This window comes from Nuphar pumila, chromosome 1, assembly GCF_984573655.1.
Source record: "Nuphar pumila chromosome 1, dmNupPumi1.hap1.1, whole genome shotgun sequence".
Taxonomy (NCBI): Eukaryota; Viridiplantae; Streptophyta; class Magnoliopsida; order Nymphaeales; family Nymphaeaceae; genus Nuphar; species Nuphar pumila.
In genome coordinates, this window is record NC_143249.1 from 145,133,134 (window position 1) to 145,150,797 (window position 17,664).

Sequence of the window (17,664 nt, forward strand, 5' to 3'; positions counted from 1 at the left end):
GTGAGGATACAAAAACTTTGTATGCTTTATTTTTGTCCCCTGAACCCGATATTGAGGTTTCTTCTTCTATCCACGGTTTTAGAGAGAGTCTGTTACTTTACTTGGGAGTGGTGTGTTTGACACAGCTTGAAATGAAATGGGGATCTTCGAAACACGAGCTTAGATTCACAAGGGCAAGTGTCAAGAATGACACTAAAGCATAACCCTTAAAAAGGGTATAACTGGAAACAAAATAAAAATAAAAATGTATTCTTTATTGATATGAAAAACCAATTGCTTAAGAAGCATTGAAATAAAATACAAGAGGGGATGCACCCCTTTATATACACAGCTGAAAGAGGAATCAAGTTGTTGGACTATGTCAGTCCAACAGCTCTATTGCTAGTCAAGTCTGGACAGGACTTGACTAGCAATAGTCATTCTAGTTCAAACTGAACTAGATGACATAAAGACAAAAAATAAAAATAAAGGAAAAAAAATTACAGAAAAGAAAGAAATGAAATATGTATTTATATATATATATAATAATAATATAATATTATATATATGTACAATTTTACATTTTAACACAGTTGTTGTTTTTTGTACCAAAAAAATGGCACTTGTGGGCGTGGGGTGTCCCTTGTGTCCCCGACATTAGATGTAGGGTCTAATGTTCCGAAGGTGATTCGGTCGAGAGCTAAGTTTGGAACTCAGTAATAAAATACAAATTGTATGTTAAGCTACCCTTGGAACCTAACTTATCCTCGGAGATTGTACATGTTTGGTGTATCCGCGGGCAACGGTAATTAAAAAGAAGAACTTAAAGTTGTATGCATTTAATAGGGCATGCATATGGAAAAAGGAAAACTTAAATAAAAGGATTCATGCATTGCACATAAGTCATTCATTTTTCTGCTATGCATTAGATCATGCATATTTTAATTGTTCCCTCAATTATTACATGATGGTAAGAGTATGATGTTTATTTCGTATTGCATGTTTAAGGTTGGTTACTTGCTATTACTTTAATGTTTATGTGTGCTTAGCACGTATAACTGTTGCATGGGAAATTCCTTAAATGATATAAAATGTCATGATGCATTTCCCTCAAAATACCGCATGATATCTTATTTTAACCCTTTGCCTCACATGTTTCACTAAGAAGTAGTTGTACTCAAGATTTCGATTCTGACACCCTACTTTATAATTTTTCACAGGGAGAGGTGGTCAGTGAAGTTGGCAGCTACTGGGAGGGCATGAGAGTCACACTTGGTTCTTGACAGCTTCACTAGCGGACAGAGTGGCTCTTTCTTTTTGTTCCTTTGGTTTTGTTGTTTCTTTCAGTTCTTCTGTTTTCAGTTAGTTGCTATTTATTTACATTGAATCAGACAATGTCTCTGGAATTGGAGTTTGATTCATAAATAAAGAGTTTGGTTTGTTTGGTTATAGATGATAAACGTAAGTTCGTTTGTGGTGTGTGGTTATCCAGCTGAAATTGGAACTGTAAGGACCCCAGGTTTCTAGGATTGTTTTCGCACTTGTTTAAAAAAAATCTGCATTTTGAAGGGGTATGAGTTGGGGTCGTTACAAGTTCAGTTCAAGTAATATAGATCTCATTTTATATGGTCAATCCCAATCTTCTTCCGTAACAACTGATCATGCACAACACAACCAACATAAGAGAAGATAACATTACAGTTAAGTTTGGTAATTTGACCCAAAGAAATAAAATTCATAGCAAGGGATAGAACATGATAAACTTGAGAAATATTGAATTTACTACCAGTACGAGTCACAAGTAATTGAACCTACTTTGAAAAGAGACATAAAAGAACCATATGCAATGCAAAAGATGTCACTACATGGACGACAGTTAGCTAGCATAGACTCATGAAGTGTCATATGGCATGAAGCCCCCGAGTCTATTAGCCAACTAGAAAAAGGACCTGAGATACCTGAGAAAGCAATACTAAAAGAGGAGGCAAGAGTGGCAGAGGAAGAAGGGTCAATGGTTGATTCAGCAAGAAGCAGCAATTGTTGGATCTGATGTTGAATCTCCTACTAAACCTGCTCTAATCTCTAAAGTTATCTACTACCTATCACTCTACCACCAACCGATGATGGTTGCTTATCCTTGGGCATTACACCCTTACTCAATAGAAGCTGCATACGCACCACATTTCTTTTTCTTGAGAATGGGACGGTATTTTTTCATCCTTGGAACAGTGACACTGAACTGAATTAAGGTCACCTCTTCTACCAAATCCCATCTCTCATCATCCTCCAGTCCTACCATCACCTCTTTGTTAAAATATAGCTTGTGTATGGATCTGGATCCAAATTCATACGCATGGTATGTTAAATGAAACACATGCTGAATATAATCTCATTAATGGAATCCTTGTAATATCTCTGATATTACAAGGATCGTTGTATACCTGTTTTATATATAAAGGTTAGGGCTTGGAGGTCGAGCAACTGAGTGCCGCCCTAGCCGAGTGTGCATTCTCTCTCTCTCTCTCTCTCTCTCTCTCTCTCTCTCTCTCTCTCTCTCTCTCTCTCTCTCTCTCTCTCTCTCTACTTTCCTGTGCAGGCTGAACCACACATACGAAATTGAAATCTCATATGGTATCAAAGCTTGGGGTTGTGGAATCCTATTAGAAGCGTGTTCAGCGAGATCACAGGTTTTGGCTTGTCTTCTCTCCCAATCTTTCTATGCAACTCATATTTTCCCCTTTTTATTCTCCTCTCTGACTGCAGCCATAAACGACTGATTGCAGCCTGTTTGATTCATTTTTTGGTTGTAGTCAGCCTGTTTGATCCCTTCGTCTGCTACTCATTTTTTATTTCCAGAAATTCCACTCTTTAACGTGATAACAATCTCTTTGATTTCCACTCTTTAACGTCTTTGATTCCAGAAATTTTTTATTCATTCTTTGATTTTCAGAACTTTTAACGTCTGTCAGTTTCATTCATTCTTTGATTCCAAAAATTATTTTATTCGAGAAATTTTTCCTTTATTGCTATTTTAGTGTCCCCTGTGCAACGCCTACAGGCAGATTGTAACTGTTTACAATCTCGATTTTGAATTGTGCAAAAAAAAAGGTTATTTCCAGATATCAGAAGCACATGTACATGTCTTGTTGAAGTTCTCCTGATTGATTAAGTGATCTCAAACCTGTTTGTTTCTTTCGATTCGTTTTGTTTGCTTATTCATTGTCCCATTGATATGGATCACTCATCGTCATCCAGTCCCTCTGCAAATTTCTTGAGTCAGCTCGTTACAGAAAAACTTACTCATTCTAGTTTTTTTACTTGGAAGAGGCAAATCCTTCCTTTTATACGGAGTCAGGATCTCGATGAACATCTGGATGGTTTAGTTCTTATACCACCACGACTTATTTTGCAGAAAACCAAGGATGAGAAGGGTGACACAATTACCATTTCTATTAAGAATCTAGAGTATACAGCTTGGAGGAAGCGGGATCAGTCTTTGGTTGCTTACATTACGTCAACACTCTCTCAAGAAGTGTTGGTTACTCTTTCAGATGATTGCACTGCGGCGGATCTGTGGAGTAAGTTGTCTAAGACATATTCTCAAATATCAGAAGCCCGAGTTATGTACTTTAAAAATGAATTTCAAAGTTTGAAGAAAGGCTCCATGACAGTCATGGAATACATAGGTCGCTTGAAGAGTATTACTGATCAATTGGCGGTTATTGGAAGTGCTATTGCAGATAAAGATAAAGTTCAACAACTTCTCAATGGATTGGGTCCTGATTTTGACATGCTTACCACGACTTTAACATGCCTTCCGCAGTTGCCCACTTTTGACGACCTTCAAGCGAAACTTCTCCAGCATGAGATGATTATGAAACAAAGGGCAAAAGGAAATAAATCAGCTCGTCCTCATTCAGTTTTGGCCATGGACACTTCTGTAGGTTTTGGACGAGGGAATAGAGGGCATCAAGGAGGCAGAGGCCGCGGACGTTTTGGGCAGGGAGGACGTGGTATCTTGCCTACACCTAATATTTCAGGGATTTTTAATATAAGGAATCAGAGGAGAGTGCCCACTTGTTTCTTATGTAACAAAAGAGGACATGTGAAAGTTGATTGTTGGTTTAATTTACAGAATAGAGGAAAAATAAACAAAATTGAGAATAAATCAGCTACTACTGTGGACACAAAAAGGCCATTCACAGATGTGCAACAACTTTTGTTATCAGCATTGTCACAGATGACGATCAAGCAAAATGAACAAGGCGAATGGTATGTTGATTCAGGTGCCGCCACACATGTTACGGGTAATGCGGGTAAGTTATCTCACTTATTGCCTTATTTTGAAAAAGGTAGTATAGTTACGGGAGATGGAACTTATCACTCCATTAGTCATACTGGCAGTGCACATATCCCTATGTCAAAGTCCTCACTTCACTTGTCCAATGTCCTTCTTGCTCCTAATATTAAAAAGAACATTGTTTTCGTAGCTAAACTTGTTGATGATATGAATTCTTCAATCGAATTTACTCCCTCTTCTGTTTATGTTAAGGATCTACGAACGAAGGAGACGTTCGCTAAGGGGGAGCGACAAGGAAACATGTACGTCTTCAGAGAGATTCCTTCAGTGTCTTCGTCTTCAGTCCCAGTTCTCTAGTTGAAGTCGTCCAAGCATTCTTCAGTGTCTTCACCTTCAGAGTCTTTGTTTTTTCCATCATTGGAAGTTTTTAATTCATCTCATTGTAATAAGTCAGATATTTGGCATAGTCGTTTGGGACATTGTAGTCGGGGTTTCGTTGAAAATCTTGTATCTGATGGTCTCCTTCCAGAGTCTAGTTTATGTTCATTTTTTTATAATAATAATAAATGTTCTTCATGCGAACTCTGCAAAAGTCATGTTCTTCCTTTTCATATTATAAATAAAAGAGCTTCAAAGCCATTTGAGATTATTTGTTCTGATGTTTGGGGACCCGCACCTATTTCTTCTCTTTCTGGCAGTCGTTACTATGTTATCTTTATTGATTCTTATTCCCGTTATACTTGGATATATTTCTTAAAACACAAGCATGAAGTTTTTCAAATATTTCGGGAATTCCATTCGATGGTCAAAACAAAGTTTGCTTGTGATATTGTGCATTTACAATGTGATGGTGGAGGAGAGTATTCATCGAACGAGTTTATTGCCTTTCTTCGGGATAAAGGAATAAGTCGACAGGTTTCTTGCCCTCATGCTCCTCAACAAAATGGGGTTGCGGAGAGGAAACACAGACATATTGTAGATAGCGTGATGAGCATGTTACATGATAGCAATGTGCCCGTTAGTCTCTGGACAGAAGTTTTTCACACATCTGTTTATATCATAAATCGTCTTCCTATGGCACTTTTGGATCGGAAATCTCCCTATTATACTTTATTCGGGCAACATCCCTCTTACGATGAGCTGCGTGTTTTTGGTAGTGTATGTTATGTACATGTTGATTCATCTCTGCGAAATAAGTTTCAGGACAAGGCTGTCAAGTGCAGATTTGTTGGGTATGCAGATGAATACAAAGGTTATCGATGTTATAATCCTACTACAAAACGTATTAGGACCTCCAGAAATGTTGTTTTTGACAAACGAAATTTTCAGGTCAATGACTCTGCAGCGTTGCCATCTCGAGAATTAGAAGTATATAATCCATGGATGAGCGCAGATCTTTTTACTAATACAGGAGAAACATGTCAGACAAATTGCCCTTCCTTCGGCTTGAGTAGGGAGTTGAATGACTCACAGATGCATGTTGAATTATCTCCAGTTGAACCACCCCCAGTAGAACGCTTCTCTGGGCAGATATACACTAGACGGGACAAAAATACAGAGCCGAGGAATGTGGAAAGCATCGCCAATGATCCGGCTCAAAGAACATCACACATTAAGCATCTTATTCAACGATGGGTGAGTTATGAGATCTTCTCCCTTGATTTCCAGTTGTTTATGTCTCAGCTCACAAAACAGGATGAAGCCACTTGTTTTAATCAAGCTCTTCAATCCCGTCATTGAACTGAAGCTATGAATGAAGAAATGGAAGCTCTTCATGAATGCCAAACTTGGGAAATAGTCCCTCGGCCAGAAGGAAAGAATGTAGTTGGCTCAAAATGGGTTTATAAAACAAAGTATAAGCCTGAAGGAAGCATTGACAGATATAAGGCACGACTTGTTGCTCGAGGATTCATACAACAATATGGTGAAGACTACGATAAAACTTTTAGTCTGGTAGTCAAAATGGGTACTATTCGTGTCATCATATCCCTAGCAGTCGATCGAGGTTGGAGCCTTAGCCAGATGGATGTTAAAAATGCATTTTTGCATGGAACTTTAAAGGAAGAAGTGTATATGGAGCAACCTCCTGGTTATGCCGAGAAGGATCCTATTGTCTGGGTGTGCAAACTAAGGAAATCTCTATATGGGTTGAAACAGGCGTCCCGTTCCTGGTTTGAAAGTTTCTCTATGCAAATTCAGAGTTATGGTTTTAGAAGATGCCCTCTGGATCACTCACTCTTTATTTACCAAAAGGCAGACATTGTTATACTTCTTCTTATATATGTTGATGACATTGTGATCACTGGGAGTTCAGATAATCATGTACAAGATGTGAAGCAGTTTTTAATGAAAACTTTCAAGATGAAAGATTTAGGGGAGTTGAGGTACTTTCTTGGTGTGGAAGTTGACAGACAACAAGACACATTGACACTCATGCAACAAAAATACACTCTTGACCTTCTGGAAAGAGCCGGGATGACGAATTGCAAACCAGTCAGTACTCCTAGTGTATTACATCAAAGGTTGAGCTCTGAAGATGGTGATCTTTGTGTCAACCCTACAACGTATAGAAGTCTCGTGGGGATGTTACAATACTTGACCTTTACCAGACCTGATATAGTTTATGTTGTCAATCAGGTATCCCAGTTTATGCATTCTCCAACGGAGGGTCATATGGAAGTTGTGAAACGCATTCTACGCTATTTAAAAGGAACTATAGGAGACGGACTTGTTTATCGCAAGAACAATAATCTGCATAGAGGACATGAACTCATCACTTATACAGACGCAGATTGGGCAGGGGATCCAGATGAGAGACGATCTGTCTCTGGATATTGTGTATATATTGGACACAATTTAGTGTCCTGGAGCAGCAGAAAACAAAAGGCAGTGGCACGATCGAGTACAGAGGCCGAATACAGATTGATGGTTGCAGGCACGGCAGAAGCCACATGGATTAGACACTTATTGAGTGATCTTGAGGAGACAATTATTCGATCTTTTCTTCTATGTGACAATCAAAGCGCAATAAACATTGCATGTAATCCTATCCAACATAGCAGAACGAAGCACATATCAACATTTTATACGGCAGAAAGTCGAGATGAAGGAGATAGAACTACGTCATGTTCAAACAGAAGATCAAGTGGCAGACCTGTTTACCAAGGGGTTAACAGGACGTCAATTTTGGCTATTGAAGAGCAAGTTGTACATGCTCCAAAATCACGTACAACTTGAGGGAGGGTGTTAAAATATAGCTTGCGTATGGATCTAGATCCAGATCCATACGCATGGTATGTTAAATGAAACACATGCTGAATATAATCTCATTAATGGCATCCTTGTAATATCTCTGATATTACAAGGATCGTTGTATACCTGTTTTATATATAAAGGTTAGGGCTTGGAGGTCGAGCAACTGAGTGCCGCCCCAACCGATTGTGCATCCTCTCTCTCTCTCTCTCTCTACTTTCCTGTGCAGGCTGAACCACACATACGAAATCGAAATCTCATACTCTTCTGCCCATTCTATCACCTATTTGCCTAGATACTGCCATGACATTATCCCTAAAAGAGCATGATCCAAGAGAATTTATCTTAGTCTCTTCTACAATTAACTGAGTAATGACTTAAGTTACAGATGGTAAGTGAGAACGATGCAAAATGGCACTCCTCGTTCCATCAAATTCTGGTCTAAGAGCCATGAAAAACTCAATAACTCTGTCAGTCTCCCTGTTTTGATCAAGAAGCCCCAAACAAGTTTGACATGATATGCAAGACAAACATTTTATACATTTCTAACATTTCTTCTGGCCCTCGATAAGTGCAAGTCTCTGCATACCAGAATAAAATTCTTCAATGGACTTGGTTCCTTGGTGCATACTTCTCAACTCTTGAGTGAGTTGATAATGTCTTGCTCAGTTCTCTTGTCTATAGACTTGCCTGAGATATGCCCAAGTTTCTTTTGCCTTATTGAATTTTGAAATATTCATGGCAATCCTTGGTTCCATAGAACCAAGAATCTAAGCCTTAACTCTCGCATTGTTCATGACTCATTCCTCTAAACTTATAAAAACCCTTATCAAAAGCTTTGGGTTTTGCTCTTGAACTATCCAAATAGCCTCCCAATCCTTTTCCAACAACCACTGCTTCAAACAAATCAGCCTAATATGCATAGTTTGTCTTATTTAACTTAACTAGGATAATTTGAATCCCTTCTACTCCATGATACTACCAACATTCAAAATTACCAAAAATAGAAGGGATTAAGCTTACCAAAATTCCAACAAAAGGCACTTCAAGAGTAAAGTAGAAGTCATTAAGCAAAAATGAAAATCACAATTCGATTTTTATGCTTAAGAAGAGCTTAATCAACACAAACACAGCACAAACCCAACAAATAGGGGGCAGTCGATGCCTTGAAAACCCTAGAAATAGCTTACCGCAAGCTATGGGTACCTCAAATCTCCTCCAAAACCCCAAAACAACTCACCCAAACAATTTTTCCAACCTTCAATAGCAGAAATGACCTGAATAGATCTGATTTGGGCTTCCAAAAACTAAAAATTGAGCTAGATTCAATGATTTTCTCAAATCTGGACTAAACCCTTCAAGAAACCCAAGAAATCTTGAAAAAATCACTAAAAATCTTTGATTTGTAAAACTTCTAAAATCAAACTCTATCAAGTGGAGGAGTCAAACTAACCAAAGCTGGTCTGAACAGACCAGTCGTTCCTCCCAAGGTGACGTCAGTTGACGTCAAGCTTGAACCAAGTCCTCTTTCTTCTCCTCCTTCCAGATTCAGTTCTTCTTCCCTACTCACTCTAGCTCTGATATCATGTTGGAAACAATAAGAAAGAAGAGGGAGAGGAGCTAGGGTTAGAAGAGGAGAGAAACAAATGTTCATTCCAAGTCAATGTTGTGTGAGAGGAGGCCTCACTTACATAAAGGGTCGACCTCCTTAGAGTACATCAAAAAGAAAAGAACAAAAAGTCTAATATACCCTCTTCTTAATAGAGGATGTACATGAAGGTCTAATAAAGTTACTTTACACATATCTATACTACACTATATTACATAGACTTTCAATAGTTGACAGGCCTACTTCATGCCAAGCTGAAACTGATACTCAAACATAGACGTGTGACTATTTAGAAATGTGCACAATCTAAATACAAGACAATATTCACATTATGTGATAGTAATTGGCAACAGTCAAATGATTTCAATCAGATCTTAGAAAGCTTGCATAGCCCCAATTGAGATGAAGGCCCTGCAGCCAATTCAACTACAAGTAACACTTATCCATGGTAAGATCAGAAGGGATTTTACGATGTCTATGTTGAAACGTGTGGCACCATAAATTTGTGGCGCTAAAAACAAATCTGCCTGCAAAAACAACAGAATATTTTAGCATGCATTTTACCATTTTGCACAGGAAATAGATAACTAAGAATTTTTAAACTTTCATTTTAGTATAATGAGAAAAAGATAGCAACTAATTGAAACAGACCAAAATAAATGTAAGAATTGCAAGGATCTTTAAAGGCCATTTCACAAAGCTTGTCATATGATAATGACTATTAAACATAGAAGAAGTAAAAAAAACAATTAATTTGTCTTTCGGTGAAATGCCTAGGGGAAAAACCATCATTGACATGTTCAAATATTTTTCTGAAGCACAGAAAAGTTATAACAGCAAAACTAAGAAATGCAGCTAAAACTGAAACCTTTTTAAACCATATCAAATTTCTCTACTCTTAACAGTTAAAATATGGATGTCTTCAGGATCCAATGATCTCTAAATAACATACTAGAATTTGGTAAATAAACTTTGAAGTTTGAACAGCTAATCAATGTTATAATTTATGGTTTGCAAATTAAGCAATGGTATCTAAGCTGAATCCATGTGGCATACAATTTCACTTTCAGTGAGAACTTGATGCAGTCATGAATATCAAACTCAGACATGCTTGCTCGTGAATTGCAATGCCAGCATTCTGGTGCTATTAGCAAATTGCAACAAACCTTTGACAGAGAAACACAAGTGAATAAAGAAATATCTTCTAAAGGATAAAAGCTTCTGAATATAAAACATATGGTCATCAATATTTTTTAAAATCTCAACACCTTTTAGAAAAATAATTCTAAAGCTGAATTCCTGGATTTCACAGGAAGGTCAATATTCATGTTTTACAGTTTCAAAATTTTCCTCTGCAAGGGTTTATATAAATTGGGCTGGCAGGAATGGGAACCTTCAATGAGTTTATGAGCCCAGTTCGCTTTGCTAATATCCATTGGGAATTCTGTGTATGACTTTAATATTCTTTTCTCAACAAATGTTTTCATCTTGTCCTTCCATTCACCTACATAGAAAATTGCTCCTTTAACATTGATGAATTTATGTTAACAAGTCCTCCCGTTGCATTTCATAGAACAAAAACATTTTTGTCCTATATGCAATCAAATGAAATTGTCCATTGCCTTTTCAAAATGATGTACTCTTTGAGGATTAAAGAAACCACCACTACACTTTCACAATGTACTTGTTATACAATAAGACATAAAAATCAAAGGAAACAAAACATGATCATGAAACTATATATGCAAACTGAAACAAATGATACCATTTAGTAGGTTCTGTGCAATCTTCTATTGACAAAACATTCTAATATCAAGATAAACAAAAGCTAAAAACAGACCAGGTAGACTTCATCTCCTGTAGCATACTTTCCAGCAATGTCCTTTAATAGCTTCTCAATAGCTGAAAACACAACAAAAACTCAAATCAGGACGAGCACAAAGACTTTTGGTTAAAGTAAACCTAAAGCCTGATACACATGTAACAGCAGTTTTAATTCCCATAGCATGCATGTTTATGTTTTGCATGCAACACTCTTCAATGGTTTAAAAAGTTGTGGCAATGTAAGAAAGTCAGAGTAAGTAGATAATCCATTCAAAAGCATCCAGATACTTGACTGAAGATGTTGTTGACGTCGGCTGGGTTCCTGGCAAAACAGTAACAGAGAGAGAGAGAGAGAGAGTAATCGTTATTAAGCATTCAGCCCTAATCCCTTCTTAAAGGAATTAGTTAATAATAAGTTACAAAAATACTCCATCTATTTTCCACTAATTACGTACTACTACTCAAACTGAAAAGATATTCCCTTTTTCCTTTTTAACACTCCCCCTCAAGCTGGAGCATATATATCTATCATGCTCAGCGTGTCACAACATCTAAGGAAGCCCACACTAGCAAGAGGTTTAGTAAACACATCAGCAGCTTGATCCTCTGAAGCAACATGACACGTAGAGATTTGTCCTGTTTGTACTAGATCTCTTATGTAGTGACAATCAACTTCAATGTGTTTCGTCCTCTCGTGAAACACTGGATTATTTGCAATATAGGTGGCTGCTCTGTTATCACATCTCATCACCATTGGCGTTGAGGTTTGTACATGTAGATCTCTGAGAATTGATCTAACCCATATCATTTTGGCGGCAGTTTGAGCCATGGCTCTATATTCTGACTCAGCACTCGATCGGGCTATTACGATCTGTTTTTTGCTTCTCCAACTTATTAAATTTTTGCCTATAAACACACAAAACCCCGTAGTGGACTTTCTATCACTAATGTCTCCTGCATAGTCAGCATCCGAATAGGCAACAATATAAAGAGAGGAGCATGATTTGTATAGTAGTCCTTTACCTGGAGAAGACTTCAAGTACCTGAAAATCATCATTGCAGCCTGCTAATGTACTTGGGTTGGTTTATCCATGCTTGCTCACGGCTAGGGAAATATCTGGTCTTGTCACTGTAACATACAAGAGTTTACCAACCAGAGACCTGAAACTTCTACTGTCAACAGGTTCTGCTTCTTTAAACATGTGAAGTTTATGATCCATTGGAATGTTGGCAGGTTTGGCTCCTAACATTCCTGTTTACCGTAACAAATCAAGTACATACTTCCTCTGTGATAGGACTAACCCTTCACAGTTTCGAGCCACCTCTATACCCAAGAAGTATCTAAGAGGACCAAGATCTTTGGTAACAAAGTGCTTCTGTAGATGAGCTTTGGTATTTGAGATACCCTTGTTATTGCTTCCTGTGAGTATAATATCATCCACATACACAACCATAACCACAACCCCTGTGAGAGTTTTCTTAACAAATAATGAGTGGTCTGATGCCGACCTGTTAAAACCAAATGCAGACACACTCTCAAACAGCTTCTGAAACCATGCACGTGGACTTTGCTTTAGACCATATATCGTTTTCTTTAACTTGCACACCTGGTAACACTCCCCCTGAACCTCGAAACCCGGAGGTTGCTGCATATACACCATCTCAGACAAATCACCATACAAAAAGGCGCTCGTCACATCCAACTGGCATAGGCTCCATCCAGTATGGACAGCCACTGATATGACCAGCCGAATAGTGCCAAGGCGTACCATAGGAGAAAAGGTTTCAAAGAAGTCTACCCCCATACGTCTGTGTGTACCCTTTTGCCACCAATCTGGCTTTGTACCGTTCAATTGTGCCATCCGAATTGTACTTAATGGTGTAGACCCACTTACACCCAACAATATTTGCGTCAATGGGTAGAGTAACCAATTCTCAGGTATTCCGTGAAACTAAGGCATCCATCTCATGCCTTCCATTTGGAGTCTAAGGTGCATTGCCTTTTACCTTTCCTGATAGCAATTGGCAAATTATCCACAATAGAAGCTTCAGTCGTGGCTGAAGGACTTACTTCTGAAGAAGAAGGTAGTGTAGGTTCTGATTCCAGAAGAGATCTACGAGCATATAGATATATTTTTTTTCTTTTTTCTTTTTTCTTTTTTCTTTTTCTGTTGTGAACCTTGTTCAAGAATGTAGACATATACATATATATATTTGCTTCGAACTCTGTTCAAGAACGAAAAAATACAGGCATATATATCTAAATATATAAATACAGATTTGAGTTTTCTTAACCCCATGTGATTCGACCCATGTTAAACTCCTCGTTATATCTAAAAAAGAGAAGAACTCGTACCTTCGCTTATGGATTTGTAAAAAAAGGAGGCGTTGGAGGAGAAGACACTCTCACTCTCACGGTTCTGGCCCCTCTTCCTTTTTCAGTTTAGCCCTCTCTCTCTCTTTCTAGAATTGATGTTCTGAGAGAGAGAGGCTCAACCCTTTTTATAAAGCAAGAGGGACTCTTATAGAGGGGACGTCCCATCTTAATTAAAATAGAGTTTTATTTCCTTATAGAAATAGAACTCATTATTCTACCTTCTTTAAATACATATATTTATATATAGGTATATACTTTATTTATCATAAGTTTTAAATTTGTTATTTATTTTAAAGATCAAATTATCCTATTATGGACAAACTATGAGTCTTGGCTGGTGGACCCATGACCCATGTCCAGATCCATATAGATGTCAACCCCTATATATGAATATATATATATATATATAGGTCTCAGCCAATTGATTCTGGACCGTGTCCAAATCCATATAGACGTCAGCCCCTATATATGTATATATATAGGTCTCAGCCAATATATATATATATATAGAGAGAGAGAGAGATTGGCATTAATCTAAGTAGCATGAATAAAATATTTTGTTTATTAATATATAACTTGGCAAAATTTTACGAGATATTACAGAATGGATAGTGATAAAAGAACAAGTTATTCCCTACTTGTATGATGATATAGATAGGGCAATAGAGCAGTTTGGAGAGTTTGAACGGTAATAAAAAATATTATATGCCAATTTGGAAGGTGATTGACAAGAGATAGATTGGACAGCTCCATCAAGACATTCATGTTATTATTTGTTACTTAAACCCTATGTCAGATGGACACTCTATTTTGACTCCCGTTTTGTATCCCTTTATATACAAGTCATATTAGAAATGTAAAACCCGAGATTTTTCTTTGGTAATTAAAATGAATAAATGATGAACTTGATCTACGTGAGTGCAATTTCTTAGTTTTATTGAAATTCTTGAATTTCTTGATTTTCTTGATTTTCTTGATTTCGAATTATTATGAAATTAAGTCTCAAGTTACGAAGAACATTGCAAGAATAATTGTAAAATTTAAAATATATGGACTAAACAAGAAAGTAAATGATTTGTATATATTTAGATTATGGATATTGGACTTGGATCAAAATCTTAGCATTCAGGTCTAATATGGATTTGAGCCTTATATTAGGTAGTGGATTTAACTCATGATAATTGGATCTAGCCCAATTAGGTTGGATATAATCCATGACATTTGGATCTAATTATGGATGGATTGGATATAACTCAGGTTTTTTTTATCTAATATCATTGGATTGAACCCATAGGAACAGACGCTTCAAACAACATTATTATTGTTTCTACAGAAATTTTGGTCGATCGGTGCCTTACCTATTAAATCGGAGTAGACCTTGACGTTCCTATTTCGATGGCATCAAAATCGACTATCTACACGTCCAAATTGATGTTAATTTAAGTGTTTTATCATCGACAGAAATTCATGCCTAATTGTACGTCAAAAATCAACGTTTTTCGGCATCGACTAAATTTTATTGTTGATCCGTGTGCGTATGATTAAATCTAAGACCACCACGATAGCCTATGTTTCGACGGTTATCAAATCGACTATTTAAACGTCAAATTATGTTGAGTCTTTGGATCTGTAGGCCTCTCGGAAGGTTACCATGTCACTAGAGCCCAAGCAAGGGTAAGAATACCCCACCTTTCTTCTCTATCTTAATCAATTTCGAAATTTAATAAGTTATGACACATAATTTATTTTCTTATTTTATTAATAAAGGAGATTAATAGATATTAACCTCATATATTAGATATGAGACTCTTGCCTAAGCCCATCTATAAATAGAGGTCCTCATGAAGAGGATTATTAGTTCTCTCTCTCTCTCTCTCTCTCTCTCTCTCTCTCTCTCGAAGTGCATTTCTTTCTTCTTGTTCCTCATATCTCCTTCCTTCAAGCCATTAGGAAAGTCCATACCTCTATTAGAGACCTGAAACCACCTTGGTGAAGGTCTAATCCAGCCCGGAACGAGGTACGAGTGGAGGAAAAAGAGACGGTGTCGTTGCGGAAAGCGCATTTTCGGTAGGGAATCTCTACTTTTATGATGATCGATTTCGGGATGCATTATCATAGCCTCTTATTTATCAAGGGATTGGATCTTCATATAATCTATGCCTAGAACATCTATGGCTATTAGATATACATGAAAAGATTTTTGAAAACCCAAAATAGTGTTTTAAAAAATCGATTTTGAGAAAATGATTTGAAAAAGGCTAGTTTTGAAACCCCAAAAAACAAAAATCGAGTGGATAGTTAGATCTATATTTTATTGAATTATTTAGCATGTATAATAAATATAGAAGGATGTTGTGGAGTGTTTTTTCATGGATCTTGATGCTATAAATATGTTTCTTGCATAAATCTTGGTTAAAAATATGCAAAAATCTTTTTAAAATGGTTTTACCAAAAATGTTTTAGGGCTTTGATGTTTTATGACAAAGAAAGTTAATATGATTATATATAGTAGATTTGAACATGTATAACATGATTAAACATGTTATTGTATAAATAATTCATGATTCTATGTTATTTTTATGTCTCTTATGATTCTTGCATAGATGAAATTGTATTTGAGATATGTCATGAAGGTTTTGTGATTTTTGGATTATGTTTGTTAATGTTTTAGCAAAATTAGCATAAATATGATCAAAAATGTGTTGTATGATATTGTAAATGTGTTTAGAGCATCCAAAAATCGTGATTGTATAAGTTTCTCCATGATTATTATTTTTGTTTAATAGATCTTGCATGAATTTGGATCTTAGTTATTCTGTCCCCGTTTTTTGTTCGGACCAGTCTCAGAAAAAAATTGATCTCTATGAAAACGAGGTTAATAAATAAAAATAAAAAATATTCAAGTGTTCTACACATCTAGGGCTTAAATTTAAATCTTGTTGTGTCTCGTTTGGTTCAATTTTGAGGTTGAAATGTCCATTGCAATAGAGTACAAATTTTTTGCCCTATCAGCAGGACAGTTCTGACCAAGATTTTGAAAGCTTTAAAACCCTAATCAAAACAGATCAAAATAAATTGTGAAAAATCTGGGTGAAAGGTAACACGTATAACAAGATTTTGTAAAAAGTATTTTGTCAAAAGATTTTTCTGTAAATCTTAAGAAATTCCTCAAACTGGAATAAATTTATGCAGTTGACATGAACTGTCTGATATTTGTTCTAAATAAGGTTTAGTCCCAGAATTTTCCTGATTTTATTACAATGAATTTTGCAATTTTGTTTCTTATACTATGTTCTTAAGATGATGTGACAATTCCAATAAAAGTTTGAGAGTTAAATTTGGTCCTTGTTATTTTTTGTGTGTTTTCCAAAATCGCATTAACAGTGATCTAAATTGCCCAGTATGACGTGTTAATGTCGGGTTGTATTTTACATTTTGCAGCATTTTTGTTGTTACTTAAATGGAATATTTGACTGATATGCATATTAAATGAATGATATTGATTGAGTTGAGCATGCCTAAATATCAATGATTAGCCTACCTTGACTATGTGCATGCACATTGATTGCATTATTGTATTGATTTTATTGTAGAAGCTAATTCAAAGCATGCATTGAGTACCATGAATATTGTTGCATATGAACCCTAAATGTGGTTGCACGTTTGCATAGGCACTATTAACAAGAGAGTTAATTAAGATATCAAAAATAAAATTAATTTCCTTGCGGCTTATTAAGAGAGCAAGCTTGGTTCTGACGGTTATATGGAATATTGGCTTAGCATGAAAGGTTGCTTCTGTCTTCCATCCACAAGACCCGTAACCGAGAGAACTACCACGATTTATCCGCAGCATAGTAGGTAAGACTCATGAGAAAAATCTGATATATCGGGTTGCATGAGTTGGAAACTCTCTCTATAAAATTATATTCTCTCTCCGGAGTAGTCACAGTTGGGCGTCACGCAGGTTAATAAAACACAATTGCTTGAAAACACAAACCTGGGTCGTACCTCTATCTGAGAGAGTCTATGTTGTACACATAGACAGATATTGATAAGTGAAACAAGATTGTAAATTGCATATAGATAGAACATGACATACATCATTTAAGAAATAAATTAATAATTGAAGATAAGAATTTACTCATGCATGAAAGACTCACAGCACGGGAATGGTAAGTTCATGGATATTGTATATGTTCATGCATTTGGTAAATGTTCATGCATGTGCATGATTTACTGTATTGATGCAAATCTTAGCATAAATGAATGTGCATTAAATTGACTTTCTATTTTGTTGCTAGCATGATTTTATGGTTATTGTCT

At 36.4% G+C, this 17,664-nt stretch overlaps 1 protein-coding gene across 2 annotated transcripts in view; it reads right to left on the reverse strand.

Annotated features, from left to right (window-relative positions):
- LOC149849201 (glutathione S-transferase 2-like) overlaps positions 1–17,664 on the reverse strand; it is a 131,309-nt gene that overhangs the window by 64,818 nt on the left and 48,827 nt on the right. Inside the window, exons 9-10 of one of the 2 annotated variants that reach the window (XM_089998936.1) lie at positions 10,981–11,042; positions 9,611–9,667 (exon numbers count right to left, since the gene is read on the reverse strand). In XM_089998936.1, the coding sequence (XP_089855062.1) occupies positions 9,611–9,667; positions 10,981–11,042 (119 nt within the window). The remainder of the gene's footprint in view (positions 1–9,610; positions 9,668–10,980; positions 11,043–17,664) is intronic. The other variant, XM_089998945.1, reaches the window with a different exon arrangement.